Here is a 20,072-nt window from a genome sequence, read left to right on the forward strand (position 1 = left end):
GGGACCTCTGACCATTATAGGTTCAGTCATGACCGACTCTGGGGTTGCGGCGCTCATCTCGCATTATTGGCCAAGGGAGCTGGCAGACAGCTTCCAGGTCATGTGGCCAGCATGACAAAGCCGCTTCTGGCGAACCAGAGCAGCACATGGAGACTTCATTTACCTTCCCGCTGTGTTGTTGTTTAGTCGTTTAGTCGTGTCCGACTCTTCGTGACCCCATGGACCATAGCACGCCAGGCACTCCTGTCCTGCACTGCCTCCCGCAGTCTGGTCAAACTCATGTTCGTAGCTTCGAGAACACCGTCCAACCATCTGTCGTCCCCTTCTCCTTGTGCCCTCCATCTTTCCCAGCATCAAGGTCTTTTCCAAGGATTCTTCTCTTCTCATGAGGTGGCCAAAGTATTGGAGCCCGCTGTAGCGGTACCTATTTATCTACTTGCACTTTGACGTGCTTTCGAACTGCTAGGTTGGCAGGAGCTGGGACCAAGCAATGGGAGCTCACCCCTTCGCAGGAATTCGAACCGCCGACCTTCTGATCGGCAAGCCCTAGGCTCTGTGCTTTAACCCACAGCGCCACCCGCGTCCATTTACCTTTCTTATCCAACAACAAAAGTTCTCTCTTTCCGTTTCGTATGTCTATGCTTTCCTTCCACCAACAGAGGGCGGAAAGCAGGCGAGTTCCTGCTATGGGAGAGCGGTGGATTGTGGGAGCGGGAGGTGGAGCCTGCGCAAAGGCGGAGAAGCTTCCCCCGCCTTTGTCCGCTCCTCGCCCAAAGGGGATGCGGGAATCGAGTCTGTAGAAGACGACTTCCGGCTCTCTATTGGAGGAAAGAGGCTTGCGGGCCGTTTCCCCGGCCCCACGTGAAGATGCGGCCAGGAAGAGAACCAGCGACCCTTCAGCATGCCAAGCTCAGCCACCATCCTTAAAAAAAAGTTGCTTTTCCTCATGGTTCTCATCAAGGAAGGATTCACGCATATTCCTGTATTGTACCGGGTTGGACTGGATGACCCTTAGGGTCCCTTCCAATTCTATGAGAGATTTTCTTCTTGTGGGGTTTGCAATAGGGGAAATCTGCGCATGTAAAGCAGGTGACAACCCTCCGCCCTCTGATTTCGAGGTGGGCGGGGCTACCGTCCTTCGCCCCGCCCCCATCCCATAATCCCACTCGCTCTCCGCTCTCTCCTCCTTCTCCTGCCTTTGCTCTGGAAACCTCCATGTGCCCGACTGAGCAGGAGCAGCAGGAATAGTAGCAGATCAAAGCGGATGGCTCCTCCAACAGGTGATTTTGGGGGTGCAAAACAGGTGCGCCGGGGGGTTGCCGCTGGCCTGAGATCGGAGCTGCAATAGAAAGGCCGGGAAGGGGTGTCTGGGACGAGGGTGGTGGTGGTTAGAACCAGGAAGGCTAGGATTCCCCCCCCCCCAATCTTCCCATTTGGACTTGCCCCGGTGAATTTCAGCCTTACCTGCCAACAAGCTTCCTTCCATCCATCCATCTCTCTGTCTCTCCACAATTCGTGCAAAAAAACTTCACCGGTTGGATTTCTGTCTGCTATGCTTGAGGTGCACAGGTCGCTCGTTGGCACCCTGTCCGGGTGCCGATGCCTTCAGGGGAAAGGTGGGTTGGGTTGGGTTGGGTGGCACCATCCCTGCACACCCCGGGCAGTTGGCAGAGGAGCAGGGGGAGAGGGGGGAGGAGGAGGAGAGCAGCCCAGGATCAGAAGGAGCTTGGAGTGGGGAGGGAGCTCTGGGCACCGCCAAGGCCTTGATGGGCACCAGATGCCAAGCATGAGCAATCGCATAAGAATGCCAGAACCATGTAGCCCAGCATCCTGTTCTCACAGGGGCCAAGCAGATGCCCCCAAAGGGAAACTCAGCCAGCAGGATTTGAACACAAGAGTGACCTTCCCCTTCCTTGTGTGGTTTCCAGCAACTGGGATTCAGAGCAGAGACATAGTGGCTAACAGCCATTGACAGAGCATGAATTTGTCCAGTCCTCTTTTAAAGCAGTCTAGTTTGGTGGCTGCTGCTGTTTCCTGCTGCAGGGAGTTCCGCAGATCCCCAGCAACTGGCATTCAGAAGCATTGCTGCCTCCAACTGTGGAGGCACGGCAGAGCTATCCTGGCATTGTCCTCTCCTCCATGAATTTGTCTGACCCTGTTTCTAAGCTGTCTAGGCTGGTGGCTGCCTCCTGTGGCGGAGAGTTCCGCAGATTCCCAGCCACTGATATTCAGGATCCTACTAGCATTGGCAGTGGCGAGTAGCCCTTTGTTTTCCCCTTCCTGCTTGCTTGATGCCACCTCTCTACCCCTTCCCTACCCAGACAGCGCCATGGAGGCTGCAGCTCACCCGTCCCCGGCCAGCTGCCTCCGCTGGGACCTGACGGCCGCGCAGATCCAGGACGCCACAGCCGAGCTGATCGAGAAGACCAAGCGGGTGTACGACACAGTGGGTGCCCTGGCGCAGGGCGACATCTCATATGAGAACACGCTGGGTGCCCTGGCTGCAGTGGAGGTGGAGTACACAGGTAAGTCCAGAGGGGGCGCTTAAGGCACATCATTCCCACACAATAGGAATCCGGGAAGCTGTAGTTTGCTGGGAGTACTGGGAACTTCGGCACTGGGAGAAGCTGCAGTTGCTGGGATTCTTCATGTGGATCTGCCCTATCAAATGCAATTCTTAAGGAGCCAAACCGATGCTAAGGATACGATACCCTTTTAAATGTGTTTGTGGGAAGGGGGGAGAGGAAGGTTCATAATAATAATAATAATAATAATAATAATAATAATAATAATAATAATTGTATACTATTCCTTTGTAGATCTCAGGGCAGTTAGGATATATAATTACGTATTGATTTGTGTGTTTTTGCTCTAGTTTTTAGCATGTGTTTTGTGTTTCTATCTTGTTTTTTTTTTAATGGTGCAAGCCTCTTGGAAGTAGAATCACAGGAGAATACTGTTGGAAGGGACCCTAGGGGTCATCCAGTCCAACCCCCTGCAATGCAGGAAACCTTTTGCCCAACGTGGGGCTCAAAGCCATGACCCTGAGCTGAAAAGTCTCTTGCTGTACTGACTGAGCTATCCTCCTTTTGCTCTATGGGTGAAGGATGGGAGACAAGAATGAAAGGAAATGACCTAGGTTCCAGGGGGCTGGAGCTGTGATACTAAAAGCCCCATTGTTAGTCAAAGTGAGCGCAGCTTCTCTCTGCATGGGTCCGTGGCCGAGAGGTTTGCCCTGACAGCCTCCTTTTCCTTTTCCTCTTCCCCTTCCAGTTCAGCGGAACATGCTAGACTTCCCACAACACGTGTCCCCCTGCAAGGAGGTTCGTGCGGCCAGCACTGAGGCCGACAAGAAGCTCTCCGAGTTTGACGTGGAGATGAGCATGCGGAGGGACGTCTACCAGCGCATCATCTGGCTGCAGGTCGGGATGCAGGCGGTGCCCAAAGTGGTACGGGGAGGGGGCGGGACCGGTGCTAGAACTCCCCCAGGTGCCAGCCGCTCGCCCAATTGCAACCATGCAGAGTTCTCTGGGCACTAGGTTGGCGACTGACATCTCCCTCTGGCTGGCCTCTCCAGGTTTCTTTCTTTTTTAATAATAACTTTTATTTTACAATTTTTTCATCATCACAATCATTATTTCAAGAACAAAATACATTACAAATCCTCAACCCTCCACCCCCTGGTGACTTCCCTCAACTTCCTTTTCCGTTTTTTTGGCATATTACCTCTCCCTGCTTATTGGTTATTTCTTATTCTTTAAATTTTTTAAATCATTTAAATCATTATCATTCTTATAACATCCTATTTCTATTTCACATTTGTTATGTTGGTTGCAAGTGTTTAATCAAACCCTGCCAGAGAGTCCATTTCTTTACGTTGATTCTGTAAATATAACATAAATGGTTCCCAGTCTTTCTTAAAATCTCTATTGTCTTTGTCTTTCCATTAGTTTTGCCATTTCAGCGTATTCCGTCAGTTTCCCTTGCCGTTCTTCTTTAGTTGGTATTTCAGCACTTTCCCATCTTTGTCAGGCTTCCTCAACCTCGGCCCTCCAGATGTTTTTGGCCTACAACTCCCATGATCCCTAGCTAGCAGGACCAGTGGTCAGGGATGATGGGAATTGTAGTCAGCTGGAGGGCCGAGGTTGAGGAAGTCAGATCTTTGTGCTAGCAATATCCTAGCTGTAGTTGTAGCATACATGAATAGTTTTTTCTTCTCTTTCAGCAAAAAATCTTGACCTGAAATGCCTAACGAAAAAGCTTCTGGGTTTTCCACAAAAGTTAGCTCAAACATTTTCTTCAATTCATTATAAATCATTTCCCAATATTTTTTAGTTAGTTTACAGTTCCGCCACATATGAAAGAACATACTCTCTTTTTCTTTATATTTCCAACACTTATTGGGGGAAATAATTAATTGCCTAGGAATTGCAGTTATATTAGAGATCACTATTATTTTTATTATCTGTCGTTCTTTAGCATTACCTGACCTTTTCTGCTGACCTGCTTAAGAAACCTGGAAGCAGGTCAGCAGAAAAGGGCAGGTAATGCTAAAGAACAACAACAGATAATAAAAATAATATTGATCTCTAATATAACTGCAATTCCTAGGCAATTATTTCCATGCAACTTTACACACATCTAACTTTCTAAGCAAAGTAAAATTGTATTAATTTAACCAACTCATTTTTGTGCTGTCAGGCCTCACGGATGCCTGTTTTGGTATTCAGGCATTTGTATCCAAGAATCTTAGAAGGGACCCCCAGGGGTCATCCAGCCCAACCCCCTTCAATGCAGGAATCTCAGCCAAAGCATCCCTGACAGAAGGCCACCCAAGCTCTGCTTAGAAACCTCCAAGGAAGGAGAGGCCACCACTCAATCAATTTTTATTAAACTGATTTATATTTGGCAATTAGCCTAAATATCTGAGTTGCACAAGTTAGGCTTCTTGAGTTTTTCAGCTTTCCAAAAAAATGAGGGGTGCTAAAAAGTTGTAACATGAATTGGGAAATTGAAAGAGATTTTTATTTTCCCTTTTCAGAAGGTAAAATGGAAATTCTTTGGTTTTGGTGCTTCTTCATCTAACCTAGAGTTACCTAGCTAAATGTTGTCCAATAGATAGAAATCGTTAAAAATGACTGCTGAGCCTGGCAGTTATATGGTAGATTATTAAAATTATTTATTATTAGAATTACTTGGTTTTACCTGACATTTTTAGAAGGCAAACAGGATACTTGGTTTTGCTTGGGAAGTAAAATTTCTCTAAAAAGGATTGCTGTATATTTGTGGTTACTGTATTATGTATGTATGTTTATTGTTTTGCATTCCACTGTCTTTTCAGAAGGTAAAATGGACATTCTTTGGTTTTCCAGAAGCAGTTTCGGTGTTTCTTGGTCAACCACAAAAGGACAAGCAGATTTGCTCACACACAAAACCCTATTTTTGAGACCCCTCCCTGAAGAAATTTGCAAAAATCAAGTTTAAATCAGCTTTTCATATGGAAGCATGAGGACTAGAGTCTTGCTTTATTGGTAGGCTTCGGCCTGTAGCTCAGTTTGCAGACATTAAGTTTTGCCCTATCATGAGCTTTAAAAATCTGCAGATGCATCAAGTGAACTGTGTATAAGTGTTGCTCTCAGCCCTTGGGGCAGAGCTGGTGTGTGGCAGCAGTGCAGAGCGTGGGCTGTGAGCCTGGAAAATCCAGTTTGCATAACCCCTGGCCTATTTTCTGAACTGGTTTAAGTGGTTTAGAGATGAAATAACAACAACAACAATAATAATTATTACTAATACAGTGGCACCTTAGTTCTCAAACTTAATCCGTTCCGGAAGTCCGTTCCAAAAACAAAGCTTTCCAAAAACCAAGGTGCGCTTTCCCATAGAGAGCGATGCAAAACAAATTAATCCGTTAAAAACAACCCCTAAAACAGCAATTTAATATGAATTTTACTATCTAACGAGACCATTGATCCATAAAATGAAAGCAATAATCAATGTACTGTCCTATAAAATAAATAAGACAGTGTTGTAGATGATAAAAATGGAGAAAATTTTTTTTTTCTTACCCGCACTGATAACAGTCATTGTTTGGATGGGGGGCTTTTATCCATTTCTGCAGACACACAATCGATCAGTAGCTGAATTGGGTTCCACACAGTCACCAAAACAAACGCACCGAAAAAGCCTCAAAAACAAAAACGCAAAATAAATAGCAAAAACAAAAGTTCCAAACTTAATCCGTTCCGGAAGTCCGTTTGACTTCCAAACTGTTCAAAAACCAAGGCGTGGCTTCTGATTGGAACAGGCGCCCCGGAAACAATAGCCGACAGCCACATTGGATGTTTGGCTTCCGAAAATGTTTGAAAACCGGAACACTTCCGGGTTTTCGGAGTTTGAGAACCAAAGCATTTGAGAACCAAGGTACCACTGTAATTATTTGATGTGTTGTTTCCTTGCAGGAGAAGCTGGAGAACACGTCTCTGAAGCCAGAAGCGAAGCGATACCTTGAGCGCCTGATTAAGCTGGGCAGGCGAAGTGGCCTCCATCTCCCCGAGGAGACGCAGGAGGTGGGAGACATTTGCCCAAGGGGTCATCTGGCCTCCCAGGGGCACAGCTGGACTAAAGTGGCAAATCCGTGGCTCCTCTTGGGGGAGGCTTGGAAGCGAAGGGAACGGAGCTGGCCAAATGCTGCGATTCCTGCCTTGCAGCGGGTTGGACTGGATGATCCTTGGGGGTCCCTTCCGGCCCCACTATTCTCTCATCCCAGCAGGGCTGGAGGGACACCCCTGTGAGGTCGAAAGAGGCCTGGAAAGACGATGCGCAGCCTGAGAAGAAGAGGGACCCCACCTCCCTCTTGTGAATTCATGGGGGCTTTTTAGCGAGTAAACCACCCTGCGCGGATCGTGGGAATAAGGGATGAGTGCAGGGTGGGAGTTTTGGGGGGCAGCTGACTCGGCTGACTCCAACCCCGTTTCCCCCTTTCTCCCAGAAAATCAAAGAGATCAAAAAAAGGCTGAGCGTCCTGTGCATCGACTTCAACAAGAACCTCAACGAGGACACGACCGTCCTGCCCTTCTCCCGGGAAGAGCTGGGTAAGGGCGGGGCAACGGGTGTCCCTTGGGTGCCGTTGGGCGGCAAAGCGGGTTGTACTAGATGACCCTTGGGGTTCCCTTGCAACTCTCCATGATTCTTCATATCTGGGACAGCTCAATCGGTAGAGCAGGAGACTCTCGGGGTTGTGAGTTCAAAACCCACCTTAAGCAAGATTCCTGCCTTGCAGGGGGTTGGGCTGGATGACCCTCAGGGGTCCCTTCCCACTCTCAGCCAAGCCCAATAATTTTCTCAACCATTGCTCCCAGATATGCATAGAAATAATTAATACTTGTCGTTAGATTACAGATTAATGTTATTTTGCTTAGAAATGGTAAATGATTGCCAAGTACTCACCATTATATTACAGATTAATTTTGTTATTTATTATTATTATTCCTGACCTTTTCAGAGGGTACATTTTGAAATTCTTTGCTTTTCCAAAAGCAGATTAAGTGTATAAAAGCATCAATGCATAGCGTAACAATAAAATAATCACAGTAACCCAATAATGGACTCCAGGAGCAATGAAGCCTGCAATCCTCACATGAAACTTGTACAATTAAAGCCTCTAGTCCTCTGTGAGGCTCACCCCCTGGGTTCCCTTGTCCTTCCTTGCAGGGGGTCTCCCTGAGGACTTCCTGAGCTCCCTGGAGAAGACAGAGGATGGGAAACTGAAGGTGACCCTGAAATACCCCCACTATTTCCCCCTGATGAAGAAGTGCCACGTTCCAGAGACGCGGAGGCGGGTGGAGAAGCAGTTCAATTCCCGCTGCAAGGAGGTAGAAGGCAGCACAAACCAAACAAATAAATGCCTTTTCTGCTTTCTGCTTGGAGAATGGCTCCCTTTCTCCCTGCATATCTCTGCTGCCACATGAAAACTCGGCCGGGACTCGTTTCAGCAAACTTTCAATCCAAATTTTGTCCCTCGCTCTTTAAAAGCCGTCTGACTTGGTGGCCGACCCTGCCTCCTGTGGCAGTGAGTTCCGCAGATGAAACCTGTGCTATTTTGCCCGCCCTGAGCCTCCTGGCATTCCGCTTCCTTGCATGCCACGAGTTCGAGTTTACGATAGGGAGGAAAACCTCCCTGCATGATTCCGCCGAGACCACATAACGCTGGTCTTGAAAGATCTACATTGGCTCCCAGTATGTTTCTGAGCACAATTCAAAGTGTGAGGTCCAGAACCGAGGGCCTTCTGGCGGTTCCCTCGCTACGAGAAGCCAAGTTGCAGGGAACTAGGCAGAGGGCCTTCTCGGTGGTGGCGCCCGCCCTGTGGAACGCCCCCCCCCAACAGATGTCAAAGAGGAAAACAACTACCAGACTTTTAGAAGACATCTGAAGGCAGCCCTGTTCAGGGAGGCTTTTAATGTTTAATAGATTACGTACTGTGTTTTATTTTTCTGTTGGAAGCCGCCCAGAGTGGCTGGGGAAACCCAGCCAGATGGGCGGGGTATAAATAATAAATTATTATTATTATTATTATTGTTATTATTATTATTATTCCATTTTCTCTGTTGAGGATTTTGCTGCAGACTCGTATTTCCTTACGTTTCTCAGAGCGCAGCAAGAATGTCTGTTTCTCCATGTGGTTGATTATAAAGGGTCTTTCTGAAAGGGGGGGAAATAAAAGGGGCTCCTTTGCGGTCTCCCCCGCTGGCTGCCTCACCTCCTCCCTCCCTCCGGTTGCCACAGGAGAACTGCCTCATCCTGAAGGAACTGGTGGTCCTGCGGGCGAAGAAGGCGGCTCTGCTGGGATTCGAGACCCACGCCGACTTTGTCCTGGAGATGAACATGGCCAAGGACTGCCAGACGGTGGCCTCTTTCCTGGGTAAGGCGTTTCCTCAGATGGCAAGCACATGGCTTCAGCCCCAAAGAAAGTGGGGTGGTGGAAGGCTCCCCTAGGACTGCAGAGGTGGAAGGGACCCCGGGGTCATCTATCCCAACCCCCTGCAAGGCAGGAATCTCCGCTAAAGAATCTGTTAAAAACCTCCAAGGAAGGAGAAGCCTTCCAATAGGTGCAGGGGAGTTTCTCCGTTTTTGTGTTTCTTATTTGCGTGTTTAGAAAATGTGTGACTAAAATCCTTTATTAACAATACTGTAGTTATTATTTCTGAAAGGCAGAGGAGGTTTCTGCTCCGGAGAGCAGGATCCGAACCAACGGACAGAAGGTGGCGGACTCTGTTCTTTGGCGGATTTTAAGCAGCTGTCCGCCAGGGATTCTTTTGCTGAGATTCTTGCCTCGCAGGGGGTGGGTCTAGATGTCCCCTGGGGGTCCCTCCAACCTCCAATTCTGCGCTTCTTCAGCTCACCTTCCTGCTTGGCATGGGGGGTGGGGGGTCTAGTTGACCCTGGGGTGTCTGTGGTTCTTCGGCCGAGCTTCCTGCCCAGCACAGGGTTGGTCTGGATGACCCCCAGGGGGCCCCGCAACCCTCCCACACTCTGCTTCCCCCCCCCTTGCAGATGAGCTGGCGGCCAAGCTGCGCGTGCTGGGCGAGCAGGAGCGGGCCCTGCTCCTGTCCCTGAAGCGCCAGGAGTGTGAGCAGCGCGGCCTGCCCTTTGACGGGCACCTCCACGCCTGGGACCTGCGCTTCTACATGAACCGGGTGCAAGAGACACTTTACCAGGTGGACCAGAACCTGCTCAAGGAGTTCTTCCCCATGGAGGTGGTGACGGCCGGCCTGCTGGGCATCTACCAGGAGCTGCTGGGGCTCACCTTCCGCCTGGAGGAGGGAGCCCCCGCCTGGCACCCCGACGTCCAGCTCTACACCGTGCAGGACGCCCACTCCGGCCAGGCCGTCGGGAAGTTCTACCTGGACCTCTACCCAAGGTGAGTCCCGGGGGGGGGGGGGAAGGCTCAAAGAGCGTGCAGAAGGTCCCAGGTCCAGGGGTTTCTAGTCTTCATGGGTCAGAGGGAGAGCGCGGCTGCCACATTGGGCCAGAAGCCCATAGAGCCAAAGAATCTGGGTAGACTGCATCTGCAACTGGAGGCTCCATAGTAAGAACCCAGCAGCCCAGCATCCTGACCTCACAGCAGCCAAATGCCCCATAGAATCGAGGAATCCAGATTGACTGTCTCTGGAGCTGGAGGCTCTAGAAAAGAGCTTGGCTGCCGGACCAGACCATAGCTGCCAAGTCTCCCGTTTTTCGCGGGAAACCCCCGTATTTTAAACCGTTTCCCGCTGGCAGCCTGGATTGGAAAAAATCCCGTAAATCCCCCGCATTTCTTACCTGCCAGGGAGGCTCCATTTTGGGTGCTGGCACCGCCCGATTTCCGGTGGCCAGACATGGGTAGTGCGGCACTGGAAGTTGCTTCTACGCATGCTGCTGCTGATGCCACATTTTTCAGTGGGAGACTTGGCAGACCCAAAGGGGGCCCAGCCGGCCTGGCCTCCTGTTCTCATAGTGGCCAGGTGCCCCCAAAGACCCAGGATTCCAGATTGACTGCCTCTGGAGCTGGAGGCTCCATCGAGGCGCCCAACGACTCCTGCCACTGGATCAGGTCCAGAGCACCCTGGTCGCAAAGTAGCCAACCAGATGCACTCTAAGGGGAGAATTTTGGTTGCTTTGTTAATAGTTAAACAGCAATTGTTTCATCAATGATTTGTTATTTACTCTCTAAGACTTGTGCCACATTTGGGATGTTATTTTACGCGATTGCCAATTAACAGTTGTAAACCGGTTCGGGATTCATCAGGATGGGAATCGGCAGAGAAATAAAATCTAGCAATCAGTCCAGAAGCCCCCAAGGGGTCCTGAGCACAACAGCCCTGCCCCCAGCTGCTGCTCCCCGCCTTCTGGTTCTCGAGGGTAGACTGCCCCAGGGCAGAGAAGTTCTGCCATCACAGGAGGCCTCTCAAGGAAGAGCCTGGTTGCTGCCTCAGGCCAGCTTCCTGTCCTTCTTGCTGGAGTCCAGATACAGGGACGTAGCCAGGATCAAAATTAGGGGGGGCAAGGGGCGGGGCCAAGGCACGGGGCAAAAATGGGCTGTTCCAACCCCCCCTCCCCCTCCGCGACTGGCAGGGGCGAGGGGGCGCCAGGATCAGCCCGAAATCGGGCTGTTCCGATCCCCTCCTCCCCCTCCGCGATCGCCGGGGTGGGTGGAGGGAAAGCCCAAGAGCCGCGTATAGCATTTGGCTGGCTTTCCCTCCACCCGCCCCACAGCCAGCCGGCTAGAAGGGACGTCTCCCTTCTCCCTTGCTGGCTGCGGGGCGGGCGGAGGGAAAGCCAGCCCCTCTGGGGCTTTCCCTCCACCCACCCCACAGCCAGCCAGGGAGAAGGGAGACGGCACCGGGCGGCGGGGGGCAGCGGGTCAGGCTGGCCACCAGCGGCCCTGCTTCTAGGGGGGGCAACTGCCCCCTCCTGCCCCCCTGCCTACGCCCATGTCCAGATAGACTGTCTTTGGTCCTGGAGGCTGCAATGCAGGAAGCCCAGAGAGAGAGAATCCGAACTGTAGCGTGGGACGGGTTGCGGTGTAGAAATCCATGCTCTGCCACAGACTCTCCTTTGTCCCCGGAGCAGGGAGGGGAAGTATGGCCACGCAGCCTGCTTTGGTCTGCAGCCCGGCTGCCTTCTCCCCAACGGCAGCCGCCAGATCTCAGTGGCAGCCATGGTGGCCAACTTCACGAAGCCCACGCAGGACGCGCCATCGTTGCTGCAGCACGACGAGGTGGAGACCTACTTTCACGAGTTTGGGCACGTCATGCACCAGCTCTGCTCGCAGGTGAGAGGCCGACCCGGGAGCCCTTGGGAGGCAGGGTGGGGAATCCCTTGGCCTCGGTCTTCTGGGCTGTAAAATGGGCCCCAGGTTGAGTTGCTGAATTTTTCAACCTTTTAAAATGAGAAGTGCTAGAAAGTGGTAACGCGACCTGGGATTGGAAAGATATTTTGGCTAAATTAGTGTGATTTAGGGTTGCCTGTTGGGTAAAACGTGTGAAACAGTGTGTAGAAATCATTAAAAACGATTTCCAAGTATTGAATGGTAGTTGGAAGGGACCACACAAGGTCATCTAGTCCAACCGCATGCAGGGCAGGAATCTCAACACAAGCATCCATGGCAGATGGCCCCCATGGCAGCGTCACATAGTGGTTAGAGTGTCGGACTAGGTCCTGGAAGTGACCGGGGGCTCAAATCCCCTGCACTCAGCCATGAAGCCCACTGTGTGACCTCTCAGCCTAGCCTACCTCACATGGTTCTAGGGATGAAAAGAGGACAAAGACTTGGGAGAGACCAGGGTTCGAATTCCCCCACCTTGATCATGAAGCTTAATGAGGGACCTTGGAGTTAGTCAGAGCCTCTCTCGCGGCCCCAACCTACCTCCCAGTGTTGTTGTGTGGATTAAATGAGGCCTGAGAGAGAGAGACCAGGGTTCAAATCCTTCCTACTTAGCCAGGAAGCTCACTGGGTAACTTTGAGGACAGTCCTGCAACCCTTTGCTAAGCCCCTTCCTCTCTGCCCCCTGACAGGCAGACTTTGCCATGTTCAGTGGGACCCACGTGGAGAGGGACTTTGTAGAGGCTCCGTCGCAGATGCTGGAGAACTGGGTGTGGGAGAAGGAGCCCCTCCGGCGGATGTCCACACACTACAAGAACGGCGTGCCCATCCCAGACCAGCTGCTGGAGAAGCTCATCAAGTCCCGACAAGCCAACACAGGTAGGCAGCATCCCCAGGTGGCTTCACAGGAAGGGCGGGAAGGAGCAATAACGCCTGCAAAAGCATGCCTAGAATCGTAGCGTTGGAGGGGGCCCAGAGGGTCATCCATCCAAACCCACTGCAAGGCAGGAATATTTTTGCCCAACGCAAGATTCGAACCCGCATCCCTGAGATTAAGAGTCTCAGGTTCTACTGGCTGAGCTCTCCCGGATCAAAAGCTATCAATAAAAAAAATAACTTGCTGGGAAAGAATCTTGGATGCTGAACAATCCAGTAGCTTTCTTTCTCCATTTAAAAATGTTTTTTGTATGTGTGCGTAACAAATTTAAATTAAATCCTTTTGATGCATAATAGCAACACCATACAGATAAGCAAGGAAATAGCCTCTTTAACCCAGAAGCCGGTGTTTAGGCAATACATGCAAGACTGATTAGTTTATTTTGTTTCATTTATTAAATGTATTTATTTATTTATTTATTTATTTATTTATTTATTTATTAATTAATTAAGTTAATAGTTAATCAGCTTCCTCATCCTAGACTCCTCTTCATAAAAATAGGCGACACACAGTTTCTGGAACCAGGAATTTTCCTAACCCTAAGCGAGTCCTCTTGCTTTTGTTCTTAGCTCTTTGAACCTGCCGGCTGCTTTATTTTGGTTTTTGGCTCCCCCCCCCCCGAACTGGACAGGCCAAAAAGCTCCCTGGCCATTCGGGGCAGGGGGGTGGGGACCCAGAGCTTCTGCCCCACTTTTCTCCTTTCCTCCTCCTCCCTCCCCCTCTCTCTCCAGGACTCTTCAACTGCGGCAGATCGTCCTGGCCAAGGTTGACCAGGCTTTGCACACACAGACAGACGCCGACCCTGTGGAGGAGTACGCCACGCAGTGTGACAAGATCTGGGTGTCCCTGCACCCCAGGTAACGGGCAGAGGAGGGTGCGAGGAAAAAGACTTTGTTTTCTGCTAAATCTGGTCAAGATCAGTGCAGTTTAGAAATCTGGTCAGATCCCGTGCCGTTTTGAAAGGATTCACGTGCCCTCTTAATCAATGTTTTCCTAATAATAATAATAATAATTTATTATTTATACCCGCCCATCTGGCTGGGTTCCCCAGCCACTCTGGGCAGCTTCCAACAGAAAAATAAAACACAGTAATCTATTAAATATTAAAAGCCTCTCTGAACAGGGCTGCCTTCAGATGTCTTCTAAAGTCTGGTAGTTGTTTTCCTCTTTGACATCTGGTGGGAGGGCGTTCCACAGGGCAGGCGCCACCACTCGAGAAGGCCCTCTGCCTGGTTCCCTGCAACTTGGCTTCTTGCAACGATGGGAACCGCCAGAAGGCCCTCGTGCTGGACCTCAGTGTCGGGGCAGAATGATGGAGGTGGAGACGCTCCTTCAGGTATACTGGACCGAGGCCATTTAGGGCTTTAAAGGTCAGCACCAACACTTTGAATTGTGCTCGAAACATACTGGGAGCCAATGTAGATCTTTCAAGATCGGTGTTATGTGGTCTTGGCGGCCGCTCCCAGTCACCAGTCTAGCTGCCGCATCTAGATTAGTTGTAGTTTCCCGGTCACCTTCAAGAGTAGCCGCACGTAGAGCGCATTGCAATAGTCCAAGCAGGAGATAACTAGAGCATGCACCACTCTTGCTAGACAGTCTGGCAGGCAGGTAGGGTCTCAGCCTGCGTACCAGATGGAGCTGATAGACAGCTGCCCTGGACACAGAATTGACCTGCACCTCCATGGACAGCTGTGAGTCCAAAATGACTCCCAGGCTGCGCACCTGGTCCTTCAGGGGCACAGTTAACCATTCAGAACCAGGTCTTGGCTGCTGTGCAGAATTTGGTGGCAATCTTTTATTTTTATTTGCTTTAGTTTTCCTTGACTTTTTTTTTCTTTTGCCATTCCAATGTTTCCTTTTGGTCAATGTTCTATTATTATTATATCCTTTTATGGTGTGGGTCAGTGAGAAATGAAAAGATGGAGAACCAAACCGCAAAACGGGCACGTAGGGCAAGTTTCGTTGCACGAGGGTGAAAACAGCCAAGTCCCAGGGAAGGAAGACCATCCACGTAGTCAGATTATACAGGTGAAACTTGGGAAATTAGAATATCGTCAAAAAGCGCATTTATTTCAGTAATGCAACTTAAAAGGTGAAACCAATATACGAGATAGATGCATGACATGCAAAGCAAGATATGTCAAGCCTTTATTTGTTGCAATTGTAATTATTTGTCGTTAGGCGGGTCAGTTATAAATGGAATGTAATTAATGAAATGTAATAGCGATGTTTATTTTTGTATTATTGTAACTATTTGTTTTATTACTGTGGAATTTCCAAAAGAAAGCATTTGTAAAAATTAAAAGAAAAAATAATAAGTTGCATTACTGATTGTAAATGCACTTTTCGGCGATATTCGAATTTTCCGAGTTTCACCTGGTTGTCACAAAGGAATGCCAAATCATAGAAGAAGCACCTGTAGGTTCTAGTCCTCACTGAAATCTCCACCGAGACCTCCTTTTCCCCATTATATTTTCTCTTCCAGGGAGATTCCATGGCTGTTTCCCATGGAGATGCACTGCCCCACACAGACCATTCCTGTATTTGCAGGTGGTTGGGCTAGAATAGATGGCCCTTGGGGGTCCCTTCCAACCGCACAATTCTGTGTCTAAGGGAAGGGTCCCCATCCCCCCGAGGCTCTCCTAACCTTCTCCCTGCATTGCCCCTTGCAAGGTACGAACATGCCGGCGACGTTTGGCCACCTGGCAGGGGGCTACGATGCCCAGTACTACGGCTACCTCTGGAGTGAAGTCTACTCCATGGACATGTTCTACACTCGCTTCAAGAAAGAAGGCGTCATGAACCACAAGGTAGGCAGGGAGGCCCGTGCGTAGCCAACCAGAGCGCTGCCTGTGTCGCTCACCTGCCAGCCAAGAGCCTGGAATGGCCTTCGCCAAGCACTGGGTCCTGTGGAACTCCCTGCCACTGGGGATTAAAGGGGAAAAACCCTTCTACTCCACCAGGACTATTACGGTGAACAGTGGCGAATGGACAACCATGTTCAACTTTATGGAGTTTTACGAGGCAGCAGTGTGCCTATTTTTTTAATATAAAAATAAATTTTATTATTAAGGTTAATAGAGAAAAATACAAAACTTAATATCTCTCCCCCCGAGGTACAACAAAAGCATGAAAAGTGGGGGAGAAATGAATAAAAAAGAGTAGAAAAGAGGTGTGTGTGTGTGTGTGTGTGTGTGTGAGAGAGAGAGAGAGAGAGAGAGAGAGAGAGAGAGAGAGAGAGAGAGAGATTAGCAGTGTGCAAATACTTTTATGCAGGAGAGAGGGCAGAGCCTCTGCAAGTGCAGCTTTTCCCATTGCATGTCCCGGAAGTGGCAGTTTATTGCATGGCTTCTCAGGAGCTTCTGGACTCCTCCTTCCCTGGAGGTCTTTTAGCAGAGGTTGGGTGGCCACCTGTCTTGGATGCTTTAGCTCAGCGTTTCTCAACCACTGTTCTGCGGCACACTACTGTGCCGCGAGACGGTGGCTGCTGTGCCGCATCGTGAGGCAACGAGAAGGGCGATTTGCGGCCGCCAATAGGCAGCGCTGACCCGCCGGAAAGGAAGCCGGCCGGGTCAGTCTGGAGGGCGCGAGGGCGCGAAGGGTGTTCCTCCGTCATCTCCTCGCGCTCGCTCCCTGAGCGAGGCAGCGCTTCATGGCCGAGGCCGCCTCCTCGCGCTCTCCCCGCGCGCTCAATGGAGAAGGCAGGGCGGCGGGGACTCTGGAGCAGCAGCAGCCCCGTCCAGCGGCGGCAGTAACAGCAGCAGCCGCAGCAGCAACCGCCCCACCTCGGCGGGCTCCTCGCCGTCCTCCTCCGCCAGCCGGGGAGGGCTCTAGGGCCGCCAAGGAGCAGCGGCGGCGGCTACACCAGCGGGGAGGCCAGAGGGAGGCGGCGGTGGCGGCAGCAGCAGCAGCCCCAGCTCAGCCGCGGCCAGCCCAGGAGGGAGCGGGGGGCTGGCGGCAGGCAGGACGACGGAGGCGGTGCTCGAGGGCTCTCTCAGCAAGTACACCAACCTCAACCTCCCCAACCTCAACCCCCCCCCCCCCCCTCCCCACCCCCCTCCCTATTCCTCAGTCCCCCACCCATTCCCAACCCCCAGGATTTGCCCCGTCTTTTAATGGTGGTGTGCCGCGTGATTTTTTTTGACGGAACAAGTGTGCCGTGGCCCAAAAAAGGTTGAGAAACACTGCTTTAGCTGAATCATAGAGTTGGAAGAGACCACAAGGGCCATCCAGTCCAACCCCCTGCCGAGCAGGAAACACCATCAAAGCATTCTTGACATATGCCTGTCAAGCCTCCGCTTAAAGACCTCCAAAGAAGGAGACTCCACCACACTCCTTGGCAGCAAATTCCACTGCCGAACAGCTCTTACTGTCAGGAAGTTCTTCCTAATGTTTAGGTGGAATCTTCTTTCTTGAAGTTTGAATCCATTGCTCTGTGTCCGCTTCTCTGGAGCAGCAGAAAACAACCTTTCTCCCTCCTCCATATGACATCCTTTCATATATTTGAACATGGCTATCATATCACCCCTTAACCTTCTCTTCTCCAGGCTAAACATACCCAAGAGAGATGAGAGAGAGATGCTGAGATTCCTGCATTGTAGGGGGCTGGGCTAGATAACACCTGGGGCTCCCTTCCCCAACTCTTGAGGCTCTGATTTTGACCCGGGCTTCTCTCTGGCTCTTTTCTAGGTGGGCATGGACTACCGCAACTGCATCCTGCGTCCCGGCGGATCCCTCGATGCCTCCGACATGCTGCTCCACTTCCTTGGCCGGAATCCCAAGCAGGATGCTTTCCTGGCCAGCAAGGGTCTTGCCGCCGACCCCACCAGCCTCCCCTCGTCCTGCTGAGACCTCCCCCTGCCCACTTCCCCGCTGGGGGGGGGCACTTGCAAGTCCTGCCTGGCGGCCTGCTTGTAGAAATAGCCTTGGGAGTGGGGGGTGGGTGGGTTTCGTCCGCCTTGCCTCCCACCCGGAGTTCTGGAAGGAAGGGGCCTCTCGGCTTCCTGATTCCCTCCTTGGCCCACCCCCAGAGCCCCAACAAACAAAATTTCTCTAAACCCACCTGGCTCCTTTGCTTCCCCCCTCCCCCCCCAAGGAAAATATAGTTTGCAAGGAAAAGGATTGTGCTTTTAATGGTTGGTTTTGGAGCTCTGATTCTTTCCTGCCCTTGGCTGGAGTTTGCAGCCGTTTGCAATCAGGCTCCGGGTTTCCTGCCGCTTGCAAGTGGGTCCCTGGCCTAGATTAGTTAGATCCAGGGGCCTTGCAGAAGTGTAAAGCACCCAGCAGAGTCACCCAAGGCTGCCCTGCCCTGTGCCTTCTGGCAGGATCTGGCAAGATCTCCCCAGAAGAGGAAGACCACTGCTGCAGCCCCTTCTCCTCGATTTTCCTGCAGGGGACATTCCCTTGGGTTTGCTGCCTCCTGAGGGCTCCAGCCGCGGCGCACAGCGTCTAATGGAAGGCTGCAAGCAATACTGCAGCGGGGGGGGGGGGTTCCTCTTTCCTTCCCTCCATTTCTCTGATTTCCATGGGGCTACAATTATTCCTATTCTTGCTTCGACACCCTTTGGAATCGATCTTAAGCCCCAAATCTTAGCTCTGCGTATCAATTTTAACGGTGCGGGTTTGATGCACTTTGCACAACAGATCTGAGTGCATTTGGGGCTGTTCTCAATGCTGGGTATTTTTTGGGGGGGGCAGGTAGCAAATCCCAGTTGACGTTCCCCCGTGGGGTTTTATGCAGCACAAAACGACCCCTCTTCTCCAAAGGAGGGCAATCATCGCCTCTCAGGAAGCGGCCGTCTCTCAAATCAAAAGACTCTTCCGATTTTTAAGGCGGGAGGGAAGCCATCGCGGCGCAGAGATCTGGTCTCGACTGAGATCCTGAAGGGGAACCCCCCCCCAATCTCTGCCTTGGCCCACTCCATGCAGCAGCTGTCGGGGCCGCCCCCTGTTTTCATATCCGTCTAAAGTGGATTACGGATTGAGTTCTCTCCCGGCAGAAGCAAAAAGGTCCTGCAGACACAGCTCCTCTTCTTAGCAGCAGCAGCTGGGGCTGAGGTTGGACGGCCAATAAAGGGTTTTGAAATTTTCTTTTGGGGCTGGACTTGGCATCCTTCGTGGAGGGGATAAGGGAGCTTACAAAGGTGCTAGACCACATTGTCTTGGGTGTGATTCTGTGGAGAGTGTTTGTTTGTTTGTTTGTTTGTGTGTGTGTGTAAGGGAGAGGAAAGAGAGAAGAGGAAGGAAGGAAGGAAGGAAGGAAGGAAGGAAGGAAGGAAGGAAGGAAGGAAGGAAGGAAGGAAGGAAGGAAGGAAGGAAGGAAGGAAGGAAGAGGGGAGCCTCTAAACCCCCAGATTGTCTGTGTTCCCCTCTTGTACTTCCTTTCAATGGACCTGATCCTTTTCATAGAAGCTGTTTAGGGAAGCTTTTAATGTTTGATGGATTACTGTATTTTAATATTTTGCTGGAAGCCGCCCAGAGTGGCTGGGGAAGCCCATTATTAATTATAAAAGCGTAGTGCTGAGGGGGACCCCAAGGGTCATCCATGCCAACCCGCTGCAATGCAGGTGTCTTGGCTCCAGCAGTGCCAGCTGCAATGCCCACCACTGCCCTTTAGGGGGCAGCCTGGGCACTTCCATGCGCTCCTGGGGGACATCTGGGGGATGGAGTGTCCTGTGCATCCTTTGTCTGCAAAGACCCCGATCTCTGAGGAGGGGAGGAGGTCGGCGTTAATTTTAGGCCAGGCTCCGTTTCCAAACAGTGTTTATTAAAAGCCAGAGGGGTGTTTCTTCGTGCACACGGGGGGGGGGGGGGGAGGATTAAGTTTGTGGCTGGAGCACCACTTTGCGCTGGAGTGGGCCCAGGGCGCCTTATTCTGGGTACGCAGACGGGGCTAAATTTGTCCCTGGGGTGGGGGTCAGATTCCTGGGCTGCCAGCCTCCTCGTCTGTCTCGCCTGCCTCTGGATGTTTTGCCCTTCCTAGCATTTTGGCCAAATCTCTGCACTGCCACTCCTAGCATACCCCCCCAAAAAAACCCCTCACTATTTTTGGCCTGTGGGTCCCCGCATGCTGCTCTGCTTGGGGGGGGGGGCTTGCAGTCATCTCCCGGCTTGCATTTCATGCCTGGACCCCTGGAGATGGAAGAGTGGGGGGTGCTGGCAAGGGGTCCATATCAGGTCCAAAACAAGTGTGACCTTATTAGGGCATGGGATTGAAGCGGGGGGGGGGAGAGAGATTGTTCCCCGCAATGTTGGCATGCCCTGCAGCTCCTGAT

The 20,072-nt window shown here is 51.3% G+C and overlaps 1 protein-coding gene across 1 annotated transcript; it reads left to right on the top strand.

Annotated features, from left to right (window-relative positions):
- Positions 1–746: 746 nt before the first annotated feature.
- On the top strand, positions 747–18,887 carry THOP1 (thimet oligopeptidase 1). Its single transcript, XM_060275435.1, is given in 14 exon segments — positions 747–1,280; positions 2,322–2,525; positions 3,274–3,422; positions 6,459–6,566; positions 6,989–7,091; positions 7,711–7,871; positions 8,783–8,918; positions 9,551–9,917; positions 11,609–11,810; positions 12,554–12,744; positions 13,530–13,634; positions 13,636–13,655; positions 15,472–15,608; positions 17,488–18,887. Coding segments are annotated over 14 exon segments (2,058 nt in total). The 5' UTR covers positions 747–1,264; the 3' UTR covers positions 17,647–18,887.
- Positions 18,888–20,072: the final 1,185 nt, after the last annotated feature.

The sequence above is a fragment of the Zootoca vivipara genome, chromosome 6, assembly GCF_963506605.1.
Source record: "Zootoca vivipara chromosome 6, rZooViv1.1, whole genome shotgun sequence".
In the NCBI taxonomy this organism is placed as follows: domain Eukaryota; kingdom Metazoa; phylum Chordata; class Lepidosauria; order Squamata; family Lacertidae; genus Zootoca; species Zootoca vivipara.